Below are 9485 nucleotides of genomic sequence, written 5' to 3'. Positions count from 1 at the left end.
ATAAAGTAAGTGTCATTTTTGTAAATAAAATAATATTAAAGAGCACAAAGTGAGCTTTTAATGGCTAGAAAAAAGAAAACCGTATAAAATGACTATTTTGCCTAATAATTTTTGTTTTATTGAAAATTAAGTTAGAAAATAATGATAATTTCAAATCAAGTTTCACTAATTAATTGAAAGTTTGTTCTATTTTAATAATATAGTAATATATAATATAATATATATATAAAAAAAAACGAATGGCCTAATTAACTAAAGAGACGAGGCATAATTTAGGATTCTGTGGATAAAATTCATAACTAGGGTTTTGGCGCAAACAGCTATGGGTGGGAAGGGGCAGCGAAGAAGGGAGAAGAATTACAGAGCGGCGCATGGAGGGAGCACCAGACTCCCGCCGCCACCGGATCCCTCCTCCCTCGATGTTCTCCCCTCCAAACTTCGTAAACTCCTGTCTTTCTCTGGTGGGTCCCCCGACTCTATTCGAGTGTGATTTGGGGCGAATTTTAATTTTTGTGTGGATCATGAGATTGCGTGTTCTATTTCAATTCAGTTTCATTTTCTTTTTTTTTTTGGGGTCCATTTTTGTTTTATATGGTCCAAGTGTTTGTATATGAGCTTGAGTTTTGCCTCAAAATTTTTTCTTTAGCTATGTGATGATTTTGATGGCCGAGCTGGATGTGTTTTTTATGTTTCAGGGACTCCCAAAAAGCCATTAAATGCTATGAAGATAAATGCCCGAGGTGGAGTTGAGAAGGTGTGTCCTTGTTAAATTTTGTTGCTTCACCTAACTCCACATGCACACATGTTTTTGTCTGTCTTGAGTGGTAATTTGTAGAATGCGAGTCTGATTTTATGCATGGACCTGTTGGATATTCTTTTGGTGTAATTTAGTATATGCTCTGTCAACTGTATTCGATGTGAGAGAATCATCCAAATCATCAAATACAAAATCAGTGTCTCCAGTTGATTTTTGACCCTTCCACCCATTCGCCATTTGTTGCTATCATCTATATCCTTCAAAAGGATTTGTTCAATTCGATCCCTTGAATCATGTCGAAATTTCAATGCTTTTTATTAGTCCACCCTTTATGCATAACAGAGTGACCATACTTGTTTTTACTCTTAGATTTCAGCATCTTTGTCACATCACCTTATTCAGCAAAGGAGCCCTCATTATGGTAACTTGGAGCTTTCATTCCAATGCCGAATTGCCCAATCAATCATCACTTGAAAGTTGACATATTTAACACCATTGAATGGAAATGGGGCATCATACTTCCATTGAGCTGTATCCCTGCAAGTTTTCTCACGCATTTCCTTTTTACCATATGCATTTTGTTCATTTTCTTCCTATTGTGTGCAACTTTCTCTTTACTAGGCATCAAATATATATTTACAGGTTGTTTCACGTTTTGCTTCTTCCGCATAGTAGATTTTGTAGTTTCCATTGACCTCTTAGAATAAGTAATCTAAACATCGTTATCTTCATCTACATCATGACCAAATACCTCTACTTCTTCAAGCATTGGAATAGAAGAGATTTAAATATTCATTGCAGCGATTTATCCCATATTTAAATAATCAATAAGAAAGCCTATCCAATAAAACCATTTGCAAAAGTGTAATAAAATATTTACTAATACATTTCAGTGGTCCTATTGGAGATCGAAATGTGATTTTGAGGATTTACCGAAGTATTTAAAAATAAACGAATTAAAATTGCCCTAGAGACACTAAATGCCTGAGATAATGCAAAAGACAACTAGCCCGAGGTGCTGTCACTTGCTGCGGCCGCACACATTTGCGGGTTTTGGTTGTAGGCTGGGCTACTATGATGAGTGAGTAAAGAAAACCCTAGGTATGTTATAATTATACTTTAATAATAAATAAAAAATAGGGGAAAATATAGATAAAATTTAGCCAGGCGTGCCAGAGTCTAATTGTAGGTCTGCTCTGAGGCTGGCACCTACCTATGTGGCGTCAGCGTGCTTGGGTCTGCATTGGCTTGCCACCAGTGTGCCTTGCACTAGGGGCATGCCTTGGAGCACTTTTGTCTACACGGTTCAAAGTGGTGTAAAAATGAAGAAAATCGGATGATGGAAATGTTGAAAACTTGAAATTAGATTCAAGCTTGATGGGAAAGCAATTAACTTAAAGTATAAAGTACCTCAATTGAGGAATTGGTTTGAAGGGTTTTTCCATCCAGTAAAGCTGTGATTTCTGCCTCTCCTATGAATTAAGATCTTCAGTTATATACACGTGTCATATCGTTCTTTTTTGCCTCTGATATCTGATTTACTTGTAGAGAATTCTTTCAGGGGAAGAATGTGATTCTAGAACTAGAGGGACGAAAAGGGTCAGAAGTGAGCCTAATTTGGTGGCAGAACACACGGAACATGGTGATCAAGTGCTGCAACATAGCTCACATGAGAAGAAGAAGAAGAAAAGGAAAAGACAGGGAGTGAAGGACCTCCGATTTGAAGGTCCAGCGGGATTGGGCCTTGCTGTTTCCAAAAGAAAAGAACGCAAAAAGCAGTAAGCCTCGTTGTCATTATCTCAAGATCGTCAGTTCCTCTGCTGTTTTTGCCTCCCAAAATGGGTCTTACATAGATAAAATTAGATTCTTTCTTTACTCCTTTTTAGCCGAACATCTAAACTTGGTGTTCATGTTGTGTCAAGGATTCATGTTTCTAACTCGGTATTTACTCTGGAATATTTGGTTCCACGAGAAGAATAGTTGTTTAAATTCACAAACACGTCATGACCATAAACAAATGCAGGCGGCTGGAAGATAGAAAGAAGAAACACAAAAAGGCGAGGACAGACGAGGCCCTGGACTTCCAGGGCCACGAAGAAATAAAATTTGGAGAAGTTGTTGTGGCTCCACCTAAGTTACTTGCAGTTCCCAAGGTTCCATCCATCCCCCTCTCACTTCAATTGCAACAAAAGTAACGATTCTATCTAATTAACCTGTATGATATGGTTATTTTTGTTGCAGGTTTTGAAGACGACGCAGGATGCTTCGCAAGAAAGGTTGCGATTACAGGCAATCGACGCCTACCGGAAACGTAAAGGCTGGACATCAAGACTAGGGGTTCAACTTCCTTCACTTGGCACTACATAATTGTTAAGAGTAGCCGATTCCAATGCCATGGCGAGGTTTTGTTCTCTCCTCTTTTTATGTGGATTGGAGTGAGAAGTTTTGTTAGTTTTCGTGCAATACTTTTGGGCTCTTTTCCTGGCACGAAATCGAATTATCATCCGCAAGAAATAGCTATTGGTATTTTATAGGCTTGCTAAAGTCATGCGCAACTCTGTTGTTATGTACTCCGAAATTTAAGGTTATACTGTTGCGCCATAATATTATGAGGGTCTCAGATGGATTTTTGGGGTCAATATTATATTTTAATGTATTGTAGATGCAAAACAACGTTTGTAACTTTTAAGTGTTCAGAGTGAAAACTGTTTGATCTTTAAAAAAAAATAAAAATTTGGAAACTGTTTTAAAGTTCAGTTCGCAACATTTTCAAGTGTCTTGTGAATTGTGATGATGTCGTATTGAAAACATGATCCAGTAGATGACAGATTTATTAAAACTCTATGACCATAATTTTTTACATTAAAAAATTCCACAATTTTTTTTAACATTTTATAATTGAAATTAATCGTTCAAAATATATAAATATATCAGAATATGGTTCGGTTGTGTTTATAATTTCTTTATTGAGTTGTAATTTTAATACGTAATATATATGTGTTATTGTAACATAGATAATGAAAAAAATATCATTTTATCAATTTAAAATATATTATTTGAGAATATAATTATTAATTGATATGTATTTGTTTTGATTAATAAATCTAGTTCAATTGTATTGTAATACCCTATAGCCACAATGAATTTAAATTGATTTCAATATTCTAAATGTTTGAAATACATTGTGATTAGTTCAATTGTAGCGTAAATAAATATCAAGATGAATTTGATTTTTTTTAAAGTTATTTAAACAGTAAAGATACATTTAAATTTTTACATTTCAAATCTTTTCATCAAAATTTAATCTTAATTTATTTGTATTTTAATTAATTTTTCAAGCACTCGTAACAAATTGGCATCGCAAATGTGAAATACTAATTACATTAAAAGGGATATTTGAATTGTGTAATGGTGGTTTTCTTCATGTGTCAAAATTATTATTATTATTATTATTATTATTATTATTATTATTATTATTATTATTATTATTATTATTATTATTATTATCTAATCTAATATTCTAATATATATTATAAAGGGAGAGTTGAATTGTGTGGGGGAGTTATTGTGTAGTGTTCATTTTGTCTTTGTGTTTTTTTTTGACCCCGTCTTTGTGTTAATATTAAAGATTATTATTAATTATAATATATGTATTAAAAAAAGAGAATTGAATTGTGTAGTATCCATTTTGCTCTTGTGTCAATATTAAAGATTATTAATTATTAATTATTAAAGATTAAAGAGAGTGAGTTGAATTGTCTTCCTCTTAATTTATTGTTGTGTTAGTAATTTTGTTACATAATTTTTTGTGGTTACATAATTTTTTTTGTTCATCCGATTTTTTATGGTTTGTCATTGTTCAATTAAAATTAAATAAAATTATGCGACTTGGTTACATAATTTTTGGTGATTACGTAATTTTATTATATGTATTATCTCATATGAATGAGGATGATGAATATTTTATTTTTCCAAATAAATAAATCTATATAAGTATTTGATTTTCACCAAACTAAAAAAATAAATATTATCAAATAGTATACCACGTACAACGTATGTTTCGTTTACTAGCTCATTCAAATGCATATCACAATTCACAACTTTTCCAGTAGATCTAACACTCTCCAACACTTATTAAATCCACTATTGACTTACACGATGCTATTCCAACTTCTTAACATGATTTTCAAATTACTATTAATTATTCTGGAAAACCGAATAAATTCATGCGAGATTTCAGGGGTAAAAGTGAGAAATCACAACTTTTCCTTTGGCTCTCCCAGTCTCTAAATATTCAAATGCTCTAAGAACATCACACAAATGGTATGGACCATTTGGATCAATCACTGCTTTCACCTCTCCACTCTCTAAAAATGGGTTGAGTTTCTCTAAAATCTCCCCCGACACCGTCAAGCTCGAATGCATAGCTCTAGGGTTTGATGGAGGCCATGTTATGTCCACAATCGGGGTGTTTTCCTTGCCCATCACGTACGAATTATTCGAATCACCTGAGAAAGTATGTAAACTCGATGATATCTGGTTTTACTCTATTTCGGAAGATGAAACAAAAATTTTCTAAATGACTACAAATTGAATCACACTTTATGTCATTGAATTTCAGGTTCGAAGATTCATGCTTCACAATAAGTTAATAACCATGATGCTAAGATAATAATCACTCACACTTATCCAACGTTTGGTTGATTTTCAGCTCAAACTATTTGGCCCGTGAGATCGGGAAAAAGCCCACACTATAGCTACATTTTATAGTTCAATTAAGGCAGCGTTGACTTGCCTTGATAAATGAGAGATGACATAATTAATATTGACTAATCCTATGTTTAGTTGTAAAATTGAAAATAATTCAAAATTCTTAAGCCCGTTAATAATGAAATTTACAAATGATTTTTAATCCTAAATTTTAGAAGGATTATAAATCTGTACATGGTGAAAAGAGAAAAAAAATCAATGTCAAATTTAATCCATCAAACTAAACATATTATTATTTTTTCATAACCACTTCATATCCTATCAAATTATATTAATAATCACATTTTAATTGATCCTTGCATAATTTCATCTCTCAAAGGTGCGGAGTTGGCTACTATTCGTTATGACATGAATTTTTGTTTGAGGATGAGCGACTTTATCCAATATTTGTATTTTCTCGGATTCTATTGATGGTGTATTCATGTTGTACACACTCTTGAAGAAGATAGGAGTCTAGATGGAGTATTGACTTTTGAAATTCAATCCATCTTGATTATGTTTTTTTCCTTTCACTTTTCAACATATCATGATGATGATGCGTGCAAATCTTTGATTCATACCAAACTGACTTAGGTATTGTTTTTAGGAATCACTTTTCAACTTTTTCTTAATAAATTTTCAAAATTTTGTTAAACAAAACCTGAGAAGTGATTCCTAGAAGCTCTCCCAAATACTATCTTAATAACGTTGCAATTCGCGACTTATTGACTTGGTTTTATGAATTTTTTGTTTTGCTTTCTTGTTTTTCAAAAAAATTAGATAATACATAATATAGTGCGATAAAACATGTAAAAAAAATTTACCTACGGTGTCGATAACAAGATCATATTTGTCCTGGATTTGTCCATACCGGGTCTTGGTATAATCCATCACTCGATCAGCCCCCAGAGCCTTGACAAAATCCACTTTCCCACCACTAGTCGATGCACCAACCAAACAACCCTTATACACATGCTTCGCCAATTGAAGGGCCATACTCCCAACTCCACCAGCCCCACCAACTATAAAAACCGAACCCCCTTCTTGGAAACCACCGGTCTTGAATGCTTCCACCGCCGTTTGGACCGCCACCGGCAGGCTGGCCGCCTCCTCGAACGACACATTTCTCGGCTTCTTCGCCACCAGCTCTTCCGCCACGACCACGAATTGCGCCAGGGATCCAAGCCGTTTTAGCTTCCCTTTTGCGTTGAAGTCTTGAATGTTCCCATACACATCGTCCCCGATTTCGAATCTCGAGGCTTCATCGTGTTTTCCGACTACGGTTCCAGACATATCACACCCGGGGATAATCTGAAAGCTTTGCGAAATTCAACAATATATATAACACAACCACGAATTCAACAAATCACGTGATTTGCAACACTCGGTAACGATGCATGCCAAATATTTTAAACTGAGAACAAATTAACGTCATGTTTCGATAGCTTTCATGCTTGTAGGAGCAATTGTTACTAGCTCCCCAAACAAGTACAAATTAATATGATCCAAATTAATTATAGCTCATGGGAATAGAATATGTGAGCATAGTTGTGAATTTGGGATACCAATTAAGATTCAAGTGGTTTTCGCAATTTTAAGAAAAAATATTGATAGCCGGTGTTAATGGTGTAAGTTGTAAAGTGATTTAAAACACCATATATGGACGACTCTCTTTGCATGGGTACTAATTATTGCTCCACAACAAATTAAGTTTTACTAGATATATATGAAAAAAAGTATATGTTTACGTATGAATTTGAATGTTCAAAAATTCTGAGTTTAAGTTGTAAAACGTTTAATGTCAACTAAAAAACTAGATATATACATATACAAACACAAAAAATATAAACTATTAAAGATATAATGTTTCAAGTGATGTGATTCCAAAAAAAAATTTGGTGGTTAGTTATATATACACAAATATATATAAGTTTCGCATATATATAATATATTAAATTTTTCCTTAAATCTATGTCTTTATAATATACTCAAAAGGAAAAATACGATGTTTCAATCAATTAATAAAGCACACAATGAAAAAATTACTCACAAGCCACTAAAAAAACACCGTGCCTCATTTTTAATTATAAAAAAAGTGAAGAAACTTTAAAATGCAAAAATTTTCATTTCCATTTTCTTAATGAAATCAGCAAGATTTATAAAGTCTGCGGGTAAATCATTTGAAAACACAAATTATTTTCATTTTTCAACGAGGAGAATGCAAAACATGCAAAGAAAGTTATAGAAACTAAATGAAAGCATTTAAAAAATATATCAGCAATCCACTTCACTATTATTTCTAAGAAGTCACAATCACAAGTTCACAACACATCAATGAAATCAATCAATTCAAAAACAAAAACAAAATACATCTTAATTAAAGAAACACATGCAATATCCACATAAAAATTGAAATTTTGGAGCGAATGAGAAGAACCTGAACAAGAAAATGACGCCAAGAAGAATATGTGCTTCATTTACTTTCATTTTCATTTAAACAATTTTATAAATCAAACAACACAAATATATATATATATATATATATATATATATATATATATATATATATATATATATATGAGAATAGGCTAGACCAAATCTACCTTATATATTTCAGAAAATGAGTTAGAATAAATCTTATAATAAATAAAAATTTAATATAGATTAAGATTATTGTTGAGCCCAAACAATAACATATATTTTTTTTGACGGTCCAAACAATAACATATATATTACTGGAAACAATTTAAGATTGGCCTCCGCCTTTACATGAGTTGTGTGTATTCAAACTCGATTTTAGCATCATCGGGATTCATTTGAGTACTTCATTTGAAATGAAGCTCAAGACAATCTTTAATCAAGCTAGCTCGTTTGCGTTTAAGTTAGTATTTGGGAGAGCTTTTAGGATGCATGTTTCGGCTTTTTCTCACACAATTTTGAAATTTTGTAAAATTTTATGAAAAAAAAACTGAAAAATGCTTACTAGAAGGTTTCTCAAATCCTTCCTATGACAATAATTTTTGAGTTCTCGAAGACTTACCGGGAAATCGAGAGGGACTAGAAGGTTGTTACGCAACTTGAAATCAATGGGATTCAAGGCCGCAGCACGTACTTTAATTAGGAGTTGATCGTTTTTGGTGGGAGTAGGAATTGGGTAATCACCAAATGTTAGGACTTCTTTGGGACCGTACTCTTCATACATCCAAGCTTTTTGCATCTTTTGTCTATTGAATCGATTTCTTTCTCATGAGTCCTTGACACACACACACATATATATTAATATTCAGGGCAAGGGTATCTTTAGGGTCAACTGAAATGATACAAAACCCGATGACGTATTTTAGTAGTACTCCATATAATAAAATTGTAAGCAACTTAGTTTTGTTATTACAAGTACTAAAATACACCGCCGGATTTTAAACCAGATTGGCTTGCGTCCAAACATACTTTGCACATTTCTTTTAGGTTATTAAAAAAATCTAAAGATTATTTTAAAAAATTTATAGAGATTATGTTTTTTGTAAGCTTTTTTCAACAAATATTTTTTTTGAGTCTTGGTGTATTGTAAATTTGTAATCTTCTTTGGATTATATATACAAAATTATATACACTACGCTCACGAAAAAGAAAGAAGATAGTACAAATTTTACTTTTTTATAAAGGTAATTACTATTATACTATGCGTACGTATAAGAATTAGAACTGATAGGTTTTTTAATTATTAAGACGCTTGCAAGTTAGTCTCACAGTTTATTTTGTAGGATAGATATCCGATCAGATCGATTTATGAAAAATTATTACTATTTACTACATAAATGAATTTCGTTTCACATATGTAGATCTATGAGATCGTTACACAGTCAACTTATTTCTATTATTTGTTATATCATAGGTGAATAGGATAATCATACAAAAGCTCATGTAAAAAGGATATGCTACTTGGGTCAGCCATGAAAAAATATGTAGAGTTCAACCTAGC

The 9485-nt window shown here is 32.6% G+C and overlaps 2 protein-coding genes across 3 annotated transcripts; one reads left to right on the top strand and one right to left on the bottom strand.

Moving 5' to 3' along the window:
- Positions 1–272: 272 nt before the first annotated feature.
- LOC140882947 (uncharacterized) lies at positions 273–3403 on the top strand. 2 transcript variants are annotated; one of them, XM_073289210.1, is made up of 6 exons: positions 273–461; positions 696–754; positions 1127–1178; positions 2319–2535; positions 2781–2910; positions 2999–3403. In XM_073289210.1, the coding sequence occupies exons 1-6, from the start codon at positions 323–325 to the stop codon at positions 3122–3124; spliced, it is 723 nt and encodes a 240-aa protein (XP_073145311.1). In that variant the 5' UTR covers positions 273–322; the 3' UTR covers positions 3125–3403. The 2 variants fall into 2 exon arrangements, with proteins under 2 accessions (XP_073145311.1, XP_073145312.1); XM_073289211.1 differs by lacking the exon at positions 1127–1178 and having other exon boundaries at positions 2306–2535.
- A 1402-nt stretch (positions 3404–4805) lies between these two features.
- LOC140884766 (2-methylene-furan-3-one reductase-like) lies at positions 4806–8744 on the bottom strand. Its single transcript, XM_073291615.1, has 3 exons — positions 8547–8744; positions 6331–6817; positions 4806–5265 (listed from the first exon to the last, which is right to left on the bottom strand). The coding sequence occupies exons 1-3, from the start codon at positions 8721–8723 to the stop codon at positions 4994–4996; spliced, it is 936 nt and encodes a 311-aa protein (XP_073147716.1). The 5' UTR covers positions 8724–8744; the 3' UTR covers positions 4806–4993.
- Between the last annotated feature and the right edge of the window lie 741 nt (positions 8745–9485).

Source organism: Henckelia pumila, chromosome 2 (assembly GCF_033568475.1).
Source record: "Henckelia pumila isolate YLH828 chromosome 2, ASM3356847v2, whole genome shotgun sequence".
In the NCBI taxonomy this organism is placed as follows: Eukaryota; Viridiplantae; Streptophyta; class Magnoliopsida; order Lamiales; family Gesneriaceae; genus Henckelia; species Henckelia pumila.
The sequence above is the reverse complement of the archived record's forward strand: the minus strand, read 5'-3'. Positions and strand labels throughout refer to the sequence as shown.

Excerpts from the sequence above, each read along its gene's own strand:
- LOC140882947 (XM_073289210.1), top strand. The coding sequence starts at position 323 with ATGGGTGGGAAGGGGCAGCGAAGAAGGGAGAAGAATTACAGAGCGGCG. Across the intron at positions 2,536-2,780 it reads AGAAAAGAACGCAAAAAGCA|GCGGCTGGAAGATAGAAAGA; the intron begins GTAAGCCTCGTT and ends AAACAAATGCAG. Across the intron at positions 2,911-2,998 it reads AGTTACTTGCAGTTCCCAAG|GTTTTGAAGACGACGCAGGA; the intron begins GTTCCATCCATC and ends TTTTTGTTGCAG.
- LOC140884766 (XM_073291615.1), bottom strand. The coding sequence starts at position 8,723 with ATGCAAAAAGCTTGGATGTATGAAGAGTACGGTCCCAAAGAAGTCCTA. Across the intron at positions 6,818-8,546 it reads TAGTCCCTCTCGATTTCCCG|ATTATCCCCGGGTGTGATAT; the intron begins GTAAGTCTTCGA and ends CAAAGCTTTCAG. Across the intron at positions 5,266-6,330 it reads TCTTGTTATCGACACCGTAG|GTGATTCGAATAATTCGTAC; the intron begins GTAAATTTTTTT and ends ATACTTTCTCAG.